The sequence below is a fragment of the Sus scrofa genome, chromosome 10 (genome assembly GCF_054392235.1).
Source record: "Sus scrofa isolate SSC_HxYL_T2T_F1_AM1 chromosome 10, Sscrofa_HxYL_maternal_Yorkshire_Landrace_v2.0, whole genome shotgun sequence".
In the NCBI taxonomy this organism is placed as follows: domain Eukaryota; kingdom Metazoa; phylum Chordata; class Mammalia; order Artiodactyla; family Suidae; genus Sus; species Sus scrofa.
In genome coordinates, this window is record NC_139392.1 from 74,916,402 (window position 1) to 74,937,381 (window position 20,980).

The following is a 20,980-nucleotide window of genomic DNA, read 5'->3' on the forward strand; positions in this document are numbered from 1 at the left end:
TCCAAAGGGTGTGGGGTTTTGACTCATAAACCCCAAGAGGGAATCTCAAAGTAGGTTAAATGTGTGATTTTCTGTTTTTACCATCGCAAGACTTTTTTTTTTTTTTTTTTTTTTTTTTGCGATTTAGGACCACACCCTCAGTATATGGAAGTTCCCAGGCCAAGGGTCAAATCAGAGCTGTAGCTACCGGCCTACACCACAGCCATGCCAGATCCAAGTTGCATCTGCAACCCACACCACAGCTCATGGCGACACCAGATCCTTAATCCAGGAGCAAGGCCAGGGATTGAACCCGCAACCTCATGGATAATACTTGGGTTAGTGGACTGCTGAGCCACAAGGGGAACTCCAGCAAGACTTCTCGATACGACGGTACACACATCCATCATCCTAGCACCTTGGTGCCTCAAAGAGAAGGTGTCAAGGAAAAGCATGAAAATTTTTTTTATTGTGGCCTCAACATAAGCCCCAAACTTTCTGAAAGCCAATCTTAGTTAGAAGGGAGTTGTCACCGTTAGAAATGAAGAGGACATTTTGAAAGCCCAGCTCTGGGGTATCCGTCCTGTGCTGACACCCAGCATCTTCGCCCAGGGGAAAGGAAGCAGGGACGGAGGGCGTGTGGCTCTGCTGACCCGATCCTTAGGGGCGAGACCCGAGTCACCCTCACTGCTCTCCCAGCCCACTCCTGCCCTTCCCACCTTGGCCGTCTCCCAAGTGAGGTGGCTGTGAGGGATGGGATGGTCCCTGAACTTCCCAAATGTGTGGTAACTCATTCTGGTCCCAGGCTGTTACTGGCTAGTGGATGGCCTCAGGACCTCATGGAATGACTTTGAACGTTCACGTGCCAAGAAACCGTAGCTTTAAAAGCCAAGAGGAAAACTCTGCACTTTGCCCCATTCGTTTCTCTAAAGAAGAGATAAACAGAAGCATTCCTCAAAGCAGTGCTTGGGTGCTGGTGCACGTGTGATTTTCAGCCACCGCCCACCCATTTGAACGGATGATTCCCGATCTTTTAAATTTTGCCTCACTTGAGCCTCTCGGTTGCTGATCTCTGAAATTAATGAGTTTTACTCTTTCCAAGATGCCTTCCAAGTAGAATTTCTGCAAATCTATGATCCTGAAACATCTCTCTATGCCAAAAAAGGGGGTACATAGTAAAACGCCACTCCATCAAAGCGTGTTATTAACCAGATCTTAATATGTAGCAGATATAATTCATCCCCCTTGAGAGACATGGAGCACCTGAAGCAAACGTGTTCCAACACAGCCAGCGGGAGGGAGGGGTTCTCCGTGTTTCCCACGAGCTGTGTTACTGATGAGCTCTGCCGAGGGCTTTCTGAAATCCAAGTAAATTAACATTAACTCCGTTTAATGTGAGACACCACTAAAGACGCGTCCTTTCAGACAGAGGCACGGTTGCGGCAAAAACTGAACAAAGGGAGGCAGCTTTGGGTCTATGGTGCCTTTCCTCCAGGCTACTCTGGCCTCAAATCTCTGAGAATCGCTATGCTTCCACAAGATCGTCCAGGCCTCCAAGTCCCACCTGTTTGGGGAACATCAAGGATTGTAGATTTATTCCTGACTCTGCCTCTTAAGGTCTTGAAACCTTATCTTCTCCTTAAAAAAAAAAAAAAAAAAAAAAAAAAAAAAAAAGTAAGGCGTGGCTACTTTTTCCAGTACAGAAATACTATAGTTCATTAAACTTTGTCCAAATTCTCATAATTAAATAAATATGACTGGGAGTCAGTTTTATGGATCATAGAGTCCTTTTCATTACCACAACTGAGAGTTACAGCCCTGTACAAGGACCAGCCACTAATGGACCCGTTACCTGACGGTCAGCTGTTATTCTCCTGGACCAGCTGACCGGCCTGTAGGCTCCTGCAACCACCCAATTCAGTAGGACCTTCTGATTCCATCATTATTTCGTTCACACAACTGTATCTCCTTTCCTTTGATTCTAAAGACTTCGTATTTGGGCACAACCACTGGTGAAGTTCACGAAGTCTTATTGTTAAATCAAACCGGAAATGAACCCCAGGACTCAGGGTCTTTTAAGACCGATGGCTATTTACTGAAAAATTTCTTCCTTCATTTCTTTCAAGTTAAGTCATAGACCAGAGAAAAGGACTTTCTCAGATTTATTCTTTTGCAGACCATACCTTTATGCTGCCTTTTATGCGGCAGCCACAAACTGGAGAGCTGTGGTGTCTGCCCTTTCTCAGTCTGTAGTCTAGACGATCCATAGATGGTATTATTTTAAAACCACTGGTTGACGACCTCAGGAAGACCTTGCCTGGGAAGGTGGTGATTCAGCCCGGACCTGCAGGGTGATGGATTAGCCCTCACGTTACTCCCAGCAAGGCAGATCAGCCCGTCTTCTCCTGGCTCTTCCAAAGGAAGCTTTTGGTGCCCATCCCGAGAGAGAATGTGTGTAAGGCATACACGTGCAACTGGCCAGTGCTGGCGTTGCTCATCCTGGGATTGATTGCTCCTGGATTGATTGAAGAACAAGCATCTGTCCGCGTGAGTAGGAAGCAGTCTAGAGGCCAGATGCGAACATTCCTCTTCATCTTGAACGCACTGAAGACATTTTCCAAGATAGCTTTTTTCTTCGTCCTACCACTGAGATTGAAACCAGATGTTAGTTTTTACTCCCACCCCGCTCCTTTATTTTTCTAAATATTCCTTCACCAGACTCTTTCTCCCTCCTGCTCCAGAGCAACGTGAAGTTGGTATGACTCTTCACTGTTCATGTTCTTTTGCCTTTATACTGCCTGAGTGTGTGTGCATCCATCACATGTGCTGTTGTTTTGCGAATGTGTGAGTCTACACACATGGCCCCATACTGCACTTTTTGCATGCTGGCGTCTCTTTTTTTTTTTTCAGGATTTATCCGTATCAATACATTCTAAATCTAGCTTATTCATTTTAACTGCTCACCACTGTATAAAGGAAGTTCTTTCTTCACCCTTCTGCTAAGAGAAGGGTTGGTTCTCCTTTTGCTGGGTTCCCTGTGGTGGGCGCCTGCAGCCGGCAGCGGAATTGAGTCTTGGAATAGAGCCATCATCTGTGTCACTAACCATTGCCAAGTGGTCCACTAAAGTGACCAGTATCATTTAGACATCAAACAGCAATGGATATGAAATCCCATCTTTCCTCATTCTTGCCAGCGTCTGGTGTTAACAAATTTCACTCTTTGCCGGTGTGATTGGTCTCAGATGGCACCTCAGTGACGAATTCCCTATTAATGAGGCTGAGCATTTCATATTTATGACTATTTGATTATCTTCGTCTGTGAATTTCCATCCGTTTCCTGCTTTTCAATTAGGTGGTTGTTCCCTTATTGGCTTGCATGAATTTTTTTTGTGAGTTACAGGTGTTAAAAACATTTTTTCTCATTTTCCAACTTGTGAAAACTTTACCCACAAAATCCTTTATCATACCCAAAGTTTAGATTTGACAGTCAGATAGATTACTTTATGCTTTGTGCATTTCTTGTACCCTTTTTTAGAAATTTTTCCTGCCCCGATGAGGTAATGGTATTCTCTCTTTTTTTTCCCCACTACCAGATTTTTTAAGTTGTGTCTTTCATATTCAGGTCTTTTATCCACCTAGAATTTACTTTTGCCTAAAACATGAGGGAGGGATTTAATGTGTTTTTCTCCATGGGTAGTAAATCATTTTAACACCATACTTTTTTTTTTTTGGTAACATGAATAAGACTAAGCTCCCTTTTTCCGTGTTTACACCTGATCTTCCCTCTACCTCTGAGCCATGGCTGCACAATTCTCAGTCATTTGGCGTTGCAGTAATTCTTCATATTCTTCCTATGAGCCACGTCCTACCGATTCCCCTCCCCCTCCCATTCTTTCCTTCCACATTTAGTTTTTTCTTCCTCAAGAACAGCCTTTCGTAATTCTTTGAATGAGGAGGGTCTGTGTGGCGTAGTCTTTCAGTCTTTGTTCTGAAAATGACAGTATTTTACTGTCACTGTATACATACACCCAAGCTCCCTGGGCCGTGTCCCTCTCCCTCCCTTTACCAACTTTGATCTGGGGTGGGGGTGGGGGCTGGGGCGGGGGATGATCCCACAGCCCCGCCTGGTCCTCTGTCTTGTGTGGTTGAAAGTACCACCAGTGTTCACAGGTCTCATATGGAAGTATTACCTGAGCTGTCAGTGTGCTTCTCTAAGCATTCCGTCATTATTCTTGTCCAAAATCCGCGTGCTTGTATACAACTTTAAATTAAAAGTTAAATAATTTATATGGAAAATACTCTCTACTATCTGTGCCATCTTGGGCCGGTTATTCACCCCCCCCAACTTTGTCACCTGTCATGTAGGGTCACGACAGCGGTTTCGGCCAAGATTAAATGAGATAGACAGTACTTAGCACAGCGGAGGCTCCAAGACGATGGCTCTGAAAGAATCAAAGCGAAGAGGGAGATGCCGAAGGGGTGCTGGCCGCTTTCTGCGCACTGGGATGGGAGGAGGTGGGCACAGCCTGTGGGGAACCTGGTCTCTGCACCGGGTCCCTGCCAGCGGGCTAGTCCCCACGCTCCCTCCCTGTTTGTGTAGCCCCAGGACCCCACTGCGGACAGTTCTCTTTCTCCCCCTCCCCCCTGGCCCCCACGAGCTCTGGGAGTTTGGCAGACCCAATAAGGACCTCACTTTCAGTTCTGCTTGATGTAAACCTTGATTTCTGCCCGTCTGTCTGACCAGAAGTTAAAACTGAGCCAACACCTCAGAAGCTGGACTCTCACTGCTGGCTTGAGTTTTAACCCAGTTAGTGAGTTTCACAGTGAAATGAAACCTACTCATATCTTCTGCTGTTTCTTCTTCTTCTTCTTTTTTTTTTTTTTTTTTTTTTTTTGCTCTTTAGGGCACCACATGCTGCATATGGAAGTTCCCAGGCTAGGGGTTGAAACAGAGCTGGAGCTGCTAGCCTACACCCCAGCCATGGCAACACTAGATCCGAGCCACATCTGTGACCTGCATCACAGCTCACAGCAACACCTAATCCTTAACCCACTGAGCGAGGCCAGGGACTGAACCCACATCCCCATGGATACGACTCAGGTTCGTAACCCACTGAGCCCCAAGGGGAACTCCCTTCTCCTACGTCTTAAATTGTCTGTGTGATCCAGGGGCTTTCTTTAAACCTCCGTGCCATATCCTGCTTTTCCCAGCGTCAAGAGCCAGCAAAGCCCACACAAAGAGTTCTCTAGGAACTATCGTGTGAACAGAGAGCTGTGTGGGGAACACGGCCAAGCCCCTCAGTTCTCATCTCGTCACGTTCAGACACGCTGCTCACCGCCGTGTTCACTGATGATCATATTAGATGCCCGGTTCCCAGTGAAGGACGCACACAGCCACCACCAGCTTCTTCATCACGTAGAAACAATTAAAGGGCACGGTTTGAACGAATGCAAGCATCTGAGCAAAGTCATTATTCCTGTACAGATCAGACTGAACATGTATCATTTCCCTGGGGACTGCACATAGTCTGTGCGCCTTGGGACCTCAAATTAGATTAAGCCGAGTAGATGCTTCCATTCTTTTACTTAGTTTCTTTGTTGGCCTTCATCCGCCTGTTCAGATTATTTGGACTTGTTTAAAATTATCCCTTGCTTCTCCTTAATAATATTAAAATAAGAGAGGAGGGAGATTTCTTTTTAGGACCTCTTGCATTCTAGGGATAAATGCAAATTGTTCTACGATGATTCTTAATGACCCACTATTAACATAGTAGGAAACCCAGAGCATTAATGCAATACCTCTTTTCACATCATTACTCCTAATGGAACTGTTACCAGGATAATAGCTTGACCTTTAGCTATAGATTCAGAGAGCAAAACTACATCCTGCTTAGCCCGTACCTCTCTCCACATGGCATGTGGGCGTTTTCAGATCAATACAGCGGCAGTCCTTTGGCCCTGTTCTCACGCCTCATCTGCACGTGTAAGAATAGGATTTCGTCCTCCGTAGATAGATGCTAGTTAAAAGTGTGTCTTAAGTGTGAGTGTAATCCATGAACTAGAATGTCAGTAATATGCCCGATGGAAACGTTTGTTTGTAGAGATATTTGGGGGGAAGCTGAATGCTTTGCCTTCAAAGGTCTCAGATGCAGGCCCAGAAGGCAGTGATTTCCCTGGTTTCTTGTTATTGAAACCAGGTAAGTTTTCACTGAAAGGCAAAAAAAAAAAAAGAACCTGAAATTGTTGCCTTTTTAACGAGCAGCAGAATACTTAACCTCCAGATGAGAGAGAAGATCCGCTTAGAAGGCGCTCACACAGTTGGGGCGGCGGGGAGTGGGGGGGGCTTTCCCTCTGTTTCTCCTAAATTTGGTCATTGATGCTCTCATTTGCCAGAATCACTGTGATGGTCACATCATCCAGATCTATTTTGTTAATTTCCAATCTCTACTTCCCTAATGTGGCCCAATTTGGGTACATGTGTCTCCCAATCTAAGAAGAGGGGGTTGCCATGGAAATTAATTATATAAATAATATTACAAGGAGGGAGATGTTTACGTGCTAAGACGATGTATTTAGTCGTTCTATGGTTCACATTATCCTGTAAACAAATAAGGTGCCAAGTGCAAATATTTCTTTCCTGTTCATTAAAACAGGGTTTCAAGAACCTTTCGGCAATTCTCTGATTAAGAAGTGCTATTGTGGGCACTTGAATGTGATACAACCTTGTTTCTCTATTCTATTAAGACTTCCTGGAGCTCTCATCGTGGCACAGCAGAAGTGAACCTGACTAGGAACCATGAGGTTGCGGGTTTGATCCCCGGCCTCGTTCAGTCAGGGCTGGGAGGGGCTGCTCCATCAGCCCGGCTTGCGTCTTCCTCTCACTTCCAGGCCCACTGCCATCTTGGATGAGGTCTCTGTTCACGTGAAAGGTCCATGTGACACCCTGACCCCAGCCAGAGTCCAGGCCCCATGCACACTGGCTCCACCTCCACTGCATTCAACCCCACACTTGAACGAACACCCTGCTCTCAGCCCGGGTTTGACACACTACCACCACACTCCCAACTGCCCCTGTTCCCTGGCGCCTTGTTGCCAACCTAGCTGATCTCAGTGGGTTTTTCCAAGTCTGAGCCATTTTCTAGCTTCTCTTGCTTCCCAGAGTTGGGTGGGAAGGAAGGAAGGGAAGGTGAAGGAAGCCGTAATTCACCGCAGGGGCTTCTTCAATGCTTCGTATCCTGACCTCTTGCCAAACCTGATCAGCAAAACCCCCACCCTAGACCAGCACCCCCATCTAGGGTCCCTGCCCCAACCGGAGGCCGCCAGGCACCCTGGAGGAAACAGCCATCCCACGGCCCCTGCTGCCACCAGCACGCAGCCCTCCCTCCTGCGTCCCTGTTTGCTGCCTTCCTGTTCCTGCTCTTCTCTGGGCAATTCCACACCTTCCCACACCATCCACCCCCCTCACCACTGAGCTCATCCAGGCATCAGGAGTGATGACGACTCTGACCTGCAGCCACTTCTGACTCCACCCCAGGCTTCCCCTCCTCTGGCTTTGGAGAAGGACCTTTTCCTCCCGGTGGAGGTAAACCCCCATCTCTCTCCTGGATCCCAGCCCCACAGGTCCCCCGGTATCTGGTTCCTTTGCTGTCCCCTCCTTCCTGGATCCTCTATCTCCCTGGTGCTGCTCCCCACCCCCCAAGCCTAGTATCTCCAGTGTCATCTGTGGCCACATCCACCCCAATGCCCTTGATTCCCACACCTCCTTTCTGGCTGTCTTGTGCACTGGGGATCATGGGTCCCACTTTGTCATATTTACACACACACACACACACCCACCTTCACAAGACCTTGGGCCGGGTTCTCTTTCCTGGACTCCTGTGCCTTAACCTCCTTTCAGACACCAGGGTTCTCTCTGCTCTGCGCTTGGCCCAGCGCTCCGTTCACTCAAGGCCTTCCCCCAGGTGACTGTTTTTTCTCTTGTTTTAATTAACTACCACACTATGTTTGTGCTCCTCAAACCTGTATCTTGAGCCAGGACCCCGTCCCTGTGTCTCTTGAAATCCCTGCTCATCATGCCCATGCGGGGGCTCCACCAACACCGCCAACTCAGGCCCCCAAGCCACGCCTAATGCATCTGGCCAGTCCCCTCACAGACCTTCTGCCCGAATTTCCCAGGTCCTGGGAGTCTCCAGAAATGCCCGTCCTGGCTCTGTCCTAATTACCCCTTCCCTATTAGCCAGCACCGCCTGACTCTGATGACTGGAGGTTCCCAGCACTGCTCCCACTCCCGCACATCCACCTGCTCCCTGCTGCCACGCATCCCTTCCCGCACAACTGGATGAGTGACATCTGTACAGTCGGCCCTCTGTGTCCACAGGCTCCGCACCTGCAGATTCGACCAACTGCCAATCGAAAATGTTTGGGGAAAAAAATTCCAGAAGGCTCCCAAAAGCAAAACGGAAATTTGCCAAGTGCAGGCATCTAGTTATGTAGCATTTACATTGTCTTCGGTCTTAGAAGTAAACCAGAGATGATTTAACATTTACAGGAGGATGTGCATTGGTTGTATACATGGGACTCGAGCATCCTTGGGTTTTGGTGTCCATGGAGGTCCTGAAACACATTCCCCCAGATCCCAAGGGACCAAGGTTTATAACATTTCCCCCTTCTTTCACATTCTTTGCAATTAGGATAAACTTCTGGAAGATTACCAATCTAGAGGATAACAGTATTATGTCTCTCATTATATAGTCCTATCTTATTTCCCAAAAGAGTTTTGCCAATTTGTGCCAACAGTCATATTTGAATGTGGCAGATCCACACACTTCTATCAATATTATGTATTAGCTTAATTGTTTTTCTAATTTCGTAGGTGTAAAGTATGTTTTGCGACTTGGGGTTCCATGTTGAATATTTTCCCTAATGTTTTTTGCTAAACATACTTTGTCCTTTTATCTGTGGAGACTTGAAGTTGCTCTTTTATTAGGGATGAGCTCTTTCTATAGTGGTCAGTTGAGTGCAACTCGCTGTTCTCATGCAGGTGCAGTGTTTACTTTTTCATTCGGTAGAAATGTTACTGTTTTATGTGGCTGAAGCTGTCAACAGTTTCCTCTGTCCTTTCTTTTTAAAAGAAACCTTTAGAATGTGAAAATTATTTTTATTATTATTGCTTTTTAGCACCACACCTGTGGCATATGGAAGTTCCCAGCCTCGAAGTCAGATCAGAGCTGTAGCCGCCAACCTACATCACAGCTCACAGCAGCACTGGATCCTTAACCCACTGAGAGAGGCCAGGGATCGAACCCACATCCCCATGGATGCCAGTCAGGTTCATTACCACTGAGCCACAGCAGGAACTCCAAAATTATCAGTATTTTTAAAACGAAGGCGGCAGTGTGACATGACCACGTAGCAGGCTCTGACCTTATGGGGGAAGCAGGTAGAAAAGCGCTCAGGGACCAAGTGTGAGCAGAGATTCCAACCCCAGCGCCATGTGTGCTGTCACACGCCAGTGTGCGGCTGTGGGGAGAGAATTGTCACCCCTCCCTCTTGTCCTGTCACAGGACTCTGCAGAGTTTCCTCTCTGCATACCGGGTAGCTCTTTTTGAGGCACTGCTAGTAGAAGATGCAGGAGGTTGACCCAAATGGAGCTGGAACTTTCACCGAGACCCAACCGCGTTGTATCTGTTTTGAGTGCCAATTAAGTTAGCGGGAATCACCATGAGAACCTCATCTTTTTGTGTCATTTCTCATTGAGTTTTTTGGTATTCTTTCACATTTATTTTCTTTTTTAAACATTTTTAGAGATGTTTTTATTATTAGAGTAGAGTTGACTTACAGCGTTGTGCCAGTTTCTGCTGTACAGCAGAGTGACCCAGTCACACACACACACTCTTTTTCTCATGCTATCCCCTCCATCATGTTCTGTCCCAAGAGACTGGACACAGTCCCCTGTGCTGTACAGAAGGACCCCATTGCTTATCCATTGTAAACATATTCGTTTACATCTACCAACCCCAAACTCCCCGTCCATCCCACTGCCCCCCCCCCCAGTCCCCCTTTCCCATCAGATTTTGAGTTCACCACTACCAAAAAGGGAAATGTGTTAACACATTTGCAGAATTCTGACATGGGGCCAGCGGACCCCTAGAGGCATTTTCTTCTCTGTCTGCAAGACGCACACATACACATGGACATGGAGCAATTAGAAAGAGAACTTTGTGGAGAACTGCTTAGTATCTCCCACCGGTTCCATTTGGAAGCAGAGGACCTGTTATGTAGGATGAGTCCTTCCATCTTCACCAAGGGAACGTTGTGTGGATTTTGAGACTGTCCACTGCAGAACTGACATCTTTTAGAAATACACTCTTTTCTTCTTTTGGGATTATGTTCCTATTTCAGATCTGCACTTTTTTTTTGTAAAAATATTTAACAATATGTCACATTTTCTTTCAGTCTTCACAGAAAAATACTGCACTGCTAATCACGTGGATAAACTTCCTGGCCCAAGAGACTGGGTACAGATTCTGCAGGATCAAATCAAACTGGCCAGAAGAAGGTTAAAAAGAGGCTCAGGTATGAATAAACTGTAAGAAAATAATTGCAGAAGCTCTTTACTGAATTCTTAGATGATGCAAAATACAATTCTTTGCTCTAGGATGCTTCATTGTCTTTTGAAGGAGAAACTTTTTCTTGTTGCTGTTTTTTTTTTTTGGCTGCACCCCTGGCATGTGAAGTTCCCAGTTCAGGGATCGAACCTGAGCCACAGTTGCATCTGTGCCACAGCTTCGGCAAACAGATCCTTAAGGCACTATACCATCAGGGAACTTCCAAGGAGAAGGTTTATATAATGTATGCTGGTTTTGTTTTGTTTCTTTTTTGTCTTTTGTTTTTTTAGGGCCGCACCCATGGCATGTGGAGGTTCCCAGGCTAGGGGTCAGATCAGAACTGTAGCTGCTGGCCTACACCACAGGCACGGCAACACCAGATCCAAGCCACGTCTGTGACCCACACCACAGCTCATGGCAAGGCCGGATCCTTAGCCCACTGAGCGAGGCCAGGAATCAAACCCACAACCTCATGGTTCCTAGACAGATTCATTTCTGCATTGCTGTGAGCTGCAGTGTAGGTTGCAGACATGGCTTGGATCTGGAGTTGCTGTGGCTGTGGTGTAGGCCAGCAGTTTCAGCTCCAATTGGACCCCTGGCCTGGGAACCTCCACGTGCCCAGGGTGCGGCCCTGAAAAGCAAAAAAAAAAAAAAAAAAAAGATTAAACGGTGAAAGTTCTGTCGCGCCATTTACTTTTAATAGCACGAATGACAAGGACTGCTAATCTCTTTGGTGGCCTTCTGTGTGAAATGAGGTCTCTCTTTTGTGACTTGTTTCTATTTCCTATTTATTTGCATTTGTTTGGATCTGCATGACTTTATAAAAAAAAGTACTAGCTGCTTAAGATAAAAAATAATCATCCTACCACATGAAACACAAAGGGATTTTAAGTCAAATACTTACTCTTTTTTATTTTATTTTGTAATCTGGACTTGGCCGTTCTGGGATAATTCTTCCAGGAAAAGTGAACACCAGCTGAATTATTGACTGTTTAGATTTGGTCATTTGAAATCTTTGGCTCCCCCAAAGTGACAGTGGGATAATTTACCAGTGAAGAATCCCCTTTGAGGTCAGTTTTCTGCCGTGATGTAGGAATAATCATCCCTAGGAGGCCATCGACCTCGTCATATTATTTAAAACAAAACAAAACAAAAACAGTTCCCGATGAAACCTCAAGACCCCTGGCCTGCTAAGAGCCTTCTGTGCCTCTGTGGCTGCGGTGAGAGTTATGGAGATGGGTTTCAGGTGCTAGAATGTCACACTCCGGGATGTCCCGGAGGTCCAGAGGCCATGGGAACAGCCGCACACACTCGTGAGACCCTCTGTAGTACAGCCTCTTAACTTGAACTCTCAGCGTGAGCAGAAGTAACCATGACCAAGGCCCCCGAGGAGCACGGCCTTGGGGGGAGGGGAGCTCGGGGCTCAGGCTGGGAGTGCCCTCCTTGTGACCAGACACAGGGCACCAGGGCCCCAAGTGCTTTTTCAGGGTGCAAAACCTCCCAGTTCTGCAAAAGTAGCTAGCAGGACTCTTAACTGTCCAGCTTGGTCTAGATTTTTTTTTTTTAATTAAAAATCTTTCTTTCCCCCTTTTTTAACCAGTTTACTTTTTTTTTTTTTTAATGGCTGCGCCCACAGCATATGGAAATCCCCAGGCCAGGAAATGAATCTGAGCCACAGCTGCGACCTATGCTGCAGCTGTGGCAACCCCAGATCCTTTAACCCACTGCACCAGCTGGGGATCAAATCTACACTTCCACAGTGACCCAAGATTCTTAACCCACTACACCGCAGTAAAAACTCCACCAGTCGACCTCTTTTACACTTAATTGATGCTCTTTTTATAAAGAGCAATGGACGACTAATATTTTTCATTGGGGAGTTCCCATCGTGGCACAGTGGTTAAGGAATCCAACTAGGAACCATGAGGTTGCAGGTTCGGTCCCTGCCCTTGCTCAGTGGGTTAAGGATCCAGCGTTGCCGTGAGCTGTGGTGTAGGTTGCAGAAGCGGCTTGGATCCCGTGTTGCTGTGGCTCTGGCGTAGGTCGGCAGCTACAGCTCTGATTCGATCCCTAGCCTGGGAACCTCCATATACCGCGGGAGTGGCCCAAAAGGCAAAAAGACAAAAAAATATATATACTTTTTTTTCATTGGTAAACAAATGGATTATTGCGCTAGGTAACAAGTCACAGTGGAGTTGGTTTTCAGGGCTCATGTCTGCTTTGGACGTTGGATGGGTCACTCAGTCCTTCTCATCTTCGGGTTCCAACCATGAAGTGGACATAAAAGGAAAACCTGCTTCAGGGCTGTCCTGCAGCTCCAGACACCTGCTGCACACGGATGGCTTTATCAGTGTCGCCAACATACCTGGCGCAAGATGTCTGTCTTCATGTGCCCTGCTTGGCGGCGTGAAGGTCATTGAGGCAGCCAGGTGCCATGTCCTCAGGCAGGGGACCAGCCAGCCTGCTGTGCCAGGGCGGCTGCTTTGCTCCTGTTGCCCTGGTGTGATTATCAGCGATGCCCCTCTCCCTCTCACAGGCTCTCAGGCTTGGATAGTGAGTCACGCTCCTGCTCCTCAGTCAGTCTCCCAGTTTTCACTGCACCTTCTGCATCTCCAAATCATCGCAGATAAACGTGGCGTGGTTCAGGGAAGAGAACAGTTCTGCTTCCCTAGCTCTGACTGCCACTTACAATTTCCCGGGAACCTGGACAAACTGCTCGACCTCTCTGAGCCTTGGGTTCTCCATTGATCGAGCTCTCGGTGCTCTCAGTTAAAATTAGATAATGTCAGTATTGCCACCAATAAAGCGCTGACACGTTAAAAAAAAATGCCCATGACCTCCTCTGCTGCCCCAAAACAAAACGAAGCAATTCCTTTTTCCTTGCTTAAAACCCCTGCCATGTCTTCCTCCCGACATTGTTGGTCAGATTTCTTCCCACAGGGTCTGCGTTCCCCAAGTCTGCCTCCCCATCCCAGACCACTTGGGAATCCACTGCATTTGCCCTCCCACTCCCCACAGGAACCCTTGCCGGCTTCCGTGAAGTGGTCAGATTTCACTTGTTTGTATTAACACTTGACTTGACCTCCGTATTGATTTGTACCCTGTCAAGTCTCATCCTTCTTTCTCTTTTCTTTTCTTTTTTAATTTTATGGCCACACCCACAGGATATGGACATCCCATGGCCAGGGATCGAATCTGAGCTACAGCTGTGGCAGTAGCAACCCCGGATCCTTTAACCCACTGCGCCCTGGCCAGGGATTGAACCCACACCTCCACAGCAACCTGAGCTGCTGCAGTCAGATTCTTTACCCACTGTGCCACAGCAAGACCCCCAAGTCTCATCCTTTTTGAAACTCTCTTCTCTGGGCCGGGTTCTATGACCTCATTCTCCTAATTTCTTCTCCAAATTCCCGGTCAGCACCTTTGGTCCCCTTCCCCGCCTCTCTCCCCTCTGCCCATCTCCTAAACCCGGGGTCCCGGTTTCCATCCCTGGTGCTTTTTCCCACTCTCCTTCTGAACCCTGCCTGGTGACTGGCACTGTCCCATCATCAGTGCCCCCCGCCCAGGGTTCAGCCCTGGGCTTGGCCGCATCCTGAAACCCTAGACTTCATTGCCTGTGCCTCTGCGAATGAGATCTGGTCACCCCGCCCCTAGTCAAACACTCCCAGCTTCCTGTCTTCCCCCAAACAAAACCTCTTTCACACCCACCCCCCAGGCTGGCATGCATGATTCTTCATGTTCAGGCGCCCCCCTCACCTCCTGCCGTCGGCCACGCCAGCCTCCTCCCTGCTCTGAAATAAACTGGCCTCCCCACTCCCGCTTTCCCTCTGCCTAGGAAACAACGCAGCAGCATCACAAAAGTCACTTTCTCTCGGAGGCATCACAGGCGGCCCCGGGCACTTTGATCGTCTGCCACCTGCATAGGGACACACCTGTTTCCTCCACAGCTCCTCAGGAGCAGAGGCCACGTGTGTCTGGCCTAAGTATTTAGGACAGGGTGCGGCAAGGCGTGGACACACGGCAGTATTTGTTGAGTGAACCAACAACTCAATGAAGGGAATTGAAGGGACAGCAGTCCACAGCAGCAAGGTCTTAGCTCATCACGGTCATGTGAGATCCTGGAGAACATTCCGTCACTTCCTTCCTGAGGTTCAGATGCTTCTGCCTACCCCAGAACCCACACGGTGGCCATGTCCTGGGTACACCTGCGGCCACTCACATGGGCAGCCGGTGGGCCCCTTCTTTCCTCCTCAAGGCCTTTCTCTCACCTCCCTGCCTGCATCTCCTTAGTCCTGACCCTTCCCTCCCACATTGCTCCTCGCCCAGCCTCCCCCAGAGTCTCAGAGGCTTGGGTCAGGGCTAGCTCGGGACCTCACTCTGGGTGGATTAACTGAGCAACACCTGGGAGTGTAAAACCGCCTGCCAGCGGGTCTCTTATCTCTTCTCAGACTCAGGGTCCCTGCAGACACCACACAAAGGCCCCTTTATTCCTCTGCCCCCTTAGATTTCAGGCTCCAAGGAAAGTGCTTTAGGCGATTGACTGACAGGTGTTAAAAAAACAGTAACCCTGGGAGTAACCCATTATGAAGCAGTGTCCCACTGCTGCGTGTTCCTCAATTTTATATCCCAGATCACATCTCAGGGATAAGCCTGAGTGGTGTCCTTGCTCGTAGGTATTAACTTGGTCCTCTGTTGCCTAGATTCTGCGTTGGCAGTCTTGACTGTTCTGAGTACATAGGAACTTGTATCTCCCGGTTACTTTTCAGGGCAGGTTGTTGAACCCAAAACACAAAGACCCTAAATGTAATACAGAGGGCTCTGAGATTCATCATAGTGAAGAGACTGCAATGTAACACTTAGTCCTCGAGAAAGGCAGAGGGCGGGAGCAGCCACCACCCAGCCACCAGCTGCCCTATGGTCCCCTCACCCTGGTCCCAACTGTGCCACCAGCTTCTAGCCTGAGGCCGGCTAGCAAGTCTGCACCAGGTTCCCTGTGCCCCAGGGGGCGGCGGGAGGACCCGGAGGAGTGGGACCTGTGCAGAGCTCTTTGGGCGCCTGAGGGAAAAGGACAGTATCAATTCACAATAGTGCCATCACTGAGGAGCCCCAGCCGGAGCAGGCGGGGGCGTGTTACGGAACCTGCGCCCCAAGCTGCCCGCTCCCACCACGCATGCCTGATTGTACAGAGTGGGCCGCAGTCTCCCCCACTTCCCGTGGGAGCATCTTGCCCCCTCAGATGATTATCTGCCCTGTTCCCGAGTTATCTTCATATTTGACTTAGGGCACTTCCTCTTCTGACACTGGCGTCAGATTCTCTGCCTAGATATTTGTGACTGGCACCTTGGCAGTTTCCTCCTGCCCTTCTGGCAGGTTCTCTTAGTGTCTGAGACGTGGAGGTGGCTGTAGGACAAAACTAACCCTGGCATACAGACCCAGAGAGACCCAAATGACAGCACGTCCGCAGTGACCTGCCACAGAGGGTTTGTCTCCCGCGTTCATCGAATGCGGTTGCCCTTCATTCTCCCCAAGCGGCACAGGACGGGGGTCCCTGCGGATGGACACCGGAGCCACTTGCGTTGCTGCCGTCACAGTGATGGGAACCAAGGGCCTTGGTCAGCGCTATCGCTTGCTCCTTTTCATCTCATGTTCAATCTAAGTGACAATACGGCATCTCCCGGATATTCCTCAACGTCAACCTCCTTTACCACATTCTGCCCAGTTCCTAAAAGAAGATACAGACTCTACCTGGGCAAGTAATCAACTCACCGCTAAAGGTAGCTCGCGCCATGTCTCAGAAAAAGAAGCACCCCTCACAGATGTGAAAGGTGGTTCTGCGAACCCAAAGAGAAATTCATTCAGGGCTCTCGTGACATAGAATCATTTTTTTTCAAAAGCTGAAATGATTCCGTTCCTGGTGTGGATTTTTATCATTTTCATTAGATTATTTCCTCAGCGGTGAAGTCACAATTTTTTATGTGTGTTGATCCAAGAGTAAAGCTGTCGCTGCTATTCAATTTTTATTGGACTTGCTCAATCTTTCCCAAATTTTGCAACTTGCCTGTCACCAGGGAAGAGAGATTGTGAGCTTATTGTTACAGACAGATGTTATAATTAAATTTAAGTGACAGTTGTGTTCTTCACCCATGACACTTGGCCTGGCTCATGCAGCCGGCAGCTACTGATTTATCCATAATCATTTACATATTTTTTGGTCGTGTATGTTTACTACGGCACATAATTGCATAGGCCTTGTTTTTAAAAAGTGAGAAGAGCTGAATTACAAACCACTTTTACCCAGAACTGATTTTTGTTACAACTCAGTGAAAAGGAGTTGTTCATGGCAAGTAAAGTTACTAAAGTGTACAGTGAACTAAAAGCTTGCACCTTTAAAAATGTAGCTTATGGGAGTTCCCGTCGTGGCACAGTGGTTAACAAACCCGACTAGTAACCATGAGGTTGCGGGTTTGATCCCTGGCCTTGCTCAGTGGGTTGGGGATCCCGAGTTGCCATGAGCCATGGTGTAGGTCGAAGACATGGCTTGGATCCCGAGTTGCTGTGACTCTGGCATAGGCCAGCAGCTACAGATCTGATTAGACCCTTAGCCTGGGAACTTCCATATGCTGTGGGTGCAGCCGTGGAAAAGACCAAAAAAAAAAATATATATATATAGCTTATAAGGATGCATGTGATGTATGTTCAGACTGAATAGCAAAAAGATTAAGAGCCTAGGCATTAACCAGAACCATGCCTTTGGCAGAGTGACTTACTAGCTGTGTTATTATGACCTTTGGTGAATTTCTTAGCCTCTGTCTCAGTTGCCTCCTTTGTTAAAATGGGAATAACAGACCTACCTTTTAGGGGTTTCTATGGGTAGGATGACACAATGCACAGAATAAGTGCCCAGTAGGTGGTAAATATTTAGTAAAGGGTGATGCCTACCATAGTTATTCTTATTCCTGAAGAATTTTTAAAATCCCAGACAATGAAGGAACTTCCATGTGGTTCATCTGCCTATTCAAATCCACTCAAACCATTCAGGAGAGATTAATGTCTTCTAAATATAAAAATAACTTTTTTTTTTTTTGGTCTTTTTTGCTATTTCTTGGGCCGCTACCGTGGCATATGGAGGTTCCCAGGCGAGGGGTCTAATCAGAGCTGTAGCCACAGGCCTACGCCAGAGCCACAGCAATGAAGGATCCGAGCCGCGTCTGCAACCTACACTACAGCTCACGGCAACGCCGGATCCTCAACCCACTGAGCAAGGGCAGGGATCGAACCCGAAACCTCATGGTTCCTAGTCGGATTCGTTGACCACTGCGCCAGGACGGGAACTCCTGTTTGTTATTTTTTAACTATATAATTTTTAAAACTCAAAGACCAAATTTTAAATACCCATAAGCTTTTTCACCCAGAGAGAAACCTTGTCACCATTTGTGTGGGTCTTGGATTTTTTTGGTCCGTAAACCTAGTTACAAAATTCTAATCTTACCATTCATCCCGTCACTTGACTGGAATGTTTTATGTTATTAAAGATTCATCTACAACATCATTTATTATTTTTTTCTTTTGCGGCCACACCCACGGTACATGGATGTTCCCGGGCCAGAGATCGGATCCTAGCCTCAACTGTGACCTTGACTGCAGCTGCAGCAGCACTGCATCCTTAGCCCACTGTGCCCCAGCAGGAACTCCTATGACATCATTTTTAGTGGCTGCTACTCTTCTCTGACCAAAATTGATCTTGGCTACCCTGTCTGGGTGTTTTCTCACTGTGGTGAATTTGGCAGGTGAGGGACGGGTCTCTTGCTGTGGCCGGCTCGGGGCCATCAGAAGACAGGATGGTGGAGGGGTGGTGAACGAGGGGGGATCTCTAAACGCCGAATGTGTTTAAAGTCACAGCAATCAAAACAAAAACATAGCATCAGTGAGCTTCCCACCAGCTTGGTGCTTACAACATGTTGCACGTGGCAGCCCACACCTGGCTGGCCTCGGGCACATGCGCAGGCAGCAGGAAGGTGGCCAAGAGCCAGAAACTGCCAACGGGTCCACAGCCTTGGGACAAAGGGAGCAGGACTGGAATTACCGGGTAGCTCTGTCCGCAGCACAGTGGGCAAAGTGACAAGCTCATCAGTTATCAGGAAACATAGGGGGACCTTCTTTTTTGTACTTATGGAAGCTTTTCTATGACTGAAGGATCTACCTTTTGGAAAACTCTTAAGGAGACCAAAACATATCAGAGATGAGCCAAGTGTCTGCATTTTAAAACACAGAAGTGATGAATCTTTTGATGAAACGCCTGTTCCTTCCAATTTTATTTATGACCAAAATAATGCTGATTTTTAGATTGGATTTCCAGTCATCTCAAAAGAAAGTTTCACTTTTAAGATTTTCCTGGGAGTTCCCGTTGTGGCGCAGTGGAAATGAATCCAACTAGGAACCATGAGGTTGTGGGTTCTATCCCTGTGGGTTCAGGATCTGGCGTTGCTGTGGCTGTGGCCTAGGCGGGCAGCTACAGCTTTGATTGGACCCCTGGCCTGGGAACCTCCATATGCCGCGGGTTTGACCCTAAAAAGACAAAAAAAAAAAAAAAAAAATTCCTAAGCCTGTCCCACTGGCATGGGGATGACAAGTAAAATTCTACCAGAGGAAATTCACTGCCCTCCATGCCATTGATTATATTTAAACAATTCACCCCAGATTCTAGGTGGATCCTTAAGCCTCCATAAATAAATGAAAATGGGACAGCTACATGTAAAAGAATGAAACATTCTCTAACACCATACACAAAAATAAACTCAAAATGGATTAAAGACCTAAATGTGAGGCCAGATATTATAAAACTATTAGAGGATACACTGGCCAGAATGGCCATCATCAAAAAGTCTACAAACAGTAAGTGCTGGAGAGGGTGTGGAGAGAAGGGAACCCTAGTACGGTGTTGGTGGGAATGCAAATTGGTGCAGCCACTGTGGAAAACTATATGGAGGTTCCTCAGAAAACTAAAAATATCATTTGATCCAGCAGTCCCACTCCTGGGCATCTACCTAGAAAAACCATGACTCGAAAAGATACATGTAACTCCAGTGTTCATTGCAGCACTATTTTCAATAGCCAAGACATGGAAACAACCTCAGTGTCCATCGACAGCAGAGTGGATAAAGAAGATGTGGTACATATACAGAATGGAATATTACTCACCCATTAAAAGGAATGACATAACAGCATTCTTAGCAACATGGATGGACCTAGAAATTATCATGCTAAGTGAAGTCAATCAGACAATGAGACACCAACATCAAATGCTATCAACTTACATGTGGAATCGGAAAAAAGGACACAATGAACTTCTTTGCACAACAGATACTGACTCACAGACTTTGAAAAAAACTAATGGTTTCCAAAGGACACAGTTTGGGGGGGTGAGGGGAAGCGCTGGAGATTTGGGATGGAAATGCTATAAAATTGGGTTGTGATGAGCATTGTACAACTCTAAATGTAAAAAAATTCATGGAGTAATAAAAAAAATTTTAAACTCTTAGAGGAAAACAGGCAGAATACTCTCAAAATTGCAGCAGTATCTTTTTTGTTTTTTGGGGTTTTTTTTTTTTGGTTTTTAGGGTCACACCTGTGACATACAGAAGTTCCCAGGCTTGGGGTCGAATTGGAGCTACAGCTCCTGGCCTACACCATAACCATGTCAACAGAGAATCTGAGCTGTGTCTGTGACCTCCACCACAGCTAACAGCAACGCCAGATCCTTAGCCCACTGAGCAAGGCCAGGGATCGAACCCACGTCCTCATGGATACTAGTTGGATTCATTTCTGCTGAGCCACAACAGAAACTCCAGCAGTATGTTTTTGGATCTGCCTCCTAGAGTAATGAAAATGAAAACAAAAATAAACAAGTGGGACCTAATTAAACTTAAAAGCTCTTGCACAGCAGAGGAAGCCATAAACAAAATGAAAAGGCAACCTACAGAATGGGAGGAAATATTTGCAAACAAAGCAGCCAACAAGGGATTAATCTCCAAAGTATACAAACAGCTCATTCAGGTCAATATCAAAAAATGAACAACCCGTCAAAACAGACAGCAGAAGATCTAAATAGACATTTCTCTAAAGACAGACAAATGGCCTAAACGCACGTGAAAAGATACTCACCATCCCTAATTATTAGAGAAATGCCTATCAAAATTACAGTGAGGTACCACCTCACACCGGTCAGAATGGCCATCGTCAAATGTCTACAAACCATCAATACTGGAGAGGGTGTGGAGAAAAGGGAACCCTCCTGCACTGTTGGTGGGAATGTAAATTGGTGTAGCCACTGTGGAGAACAGTATAGAGGTTGCTTCGAAAACTGAACATAGAACAACCATATGGTCCAGCGATCC

General features: G+C 47.1%; 1 protein-coding gene across 32 annotated transcripts in view; it reads left to right on the forward strand.

Moving 5' to 3' along the window:
• Window positions 1-20,980, forward strand: part of BEND7 (BEN domain containing 7) — an 86,792-nt gene that overhangs the window by 58,305 nt on the left and 7,507 nt on the right. For all 32 annotated transcript variants that reach the window (XR_014817955.1, XR_014817959.1, XR_014817964.1 and 29 more), the window contains one exon: window positions 10,435-10,554. Coding sequence is in view for 19 of the 32 variants with exons in the window: in XM_084980245.1 (XP_084836371.1) it covers window positions 10,435-10,554 (120 nt within the window). In the remaining 13 variants the exon portion in view is untranslated. The remainder of the gene's footprint in view (window positions 1-10,434; window positions 10,555-20,980) is intronic.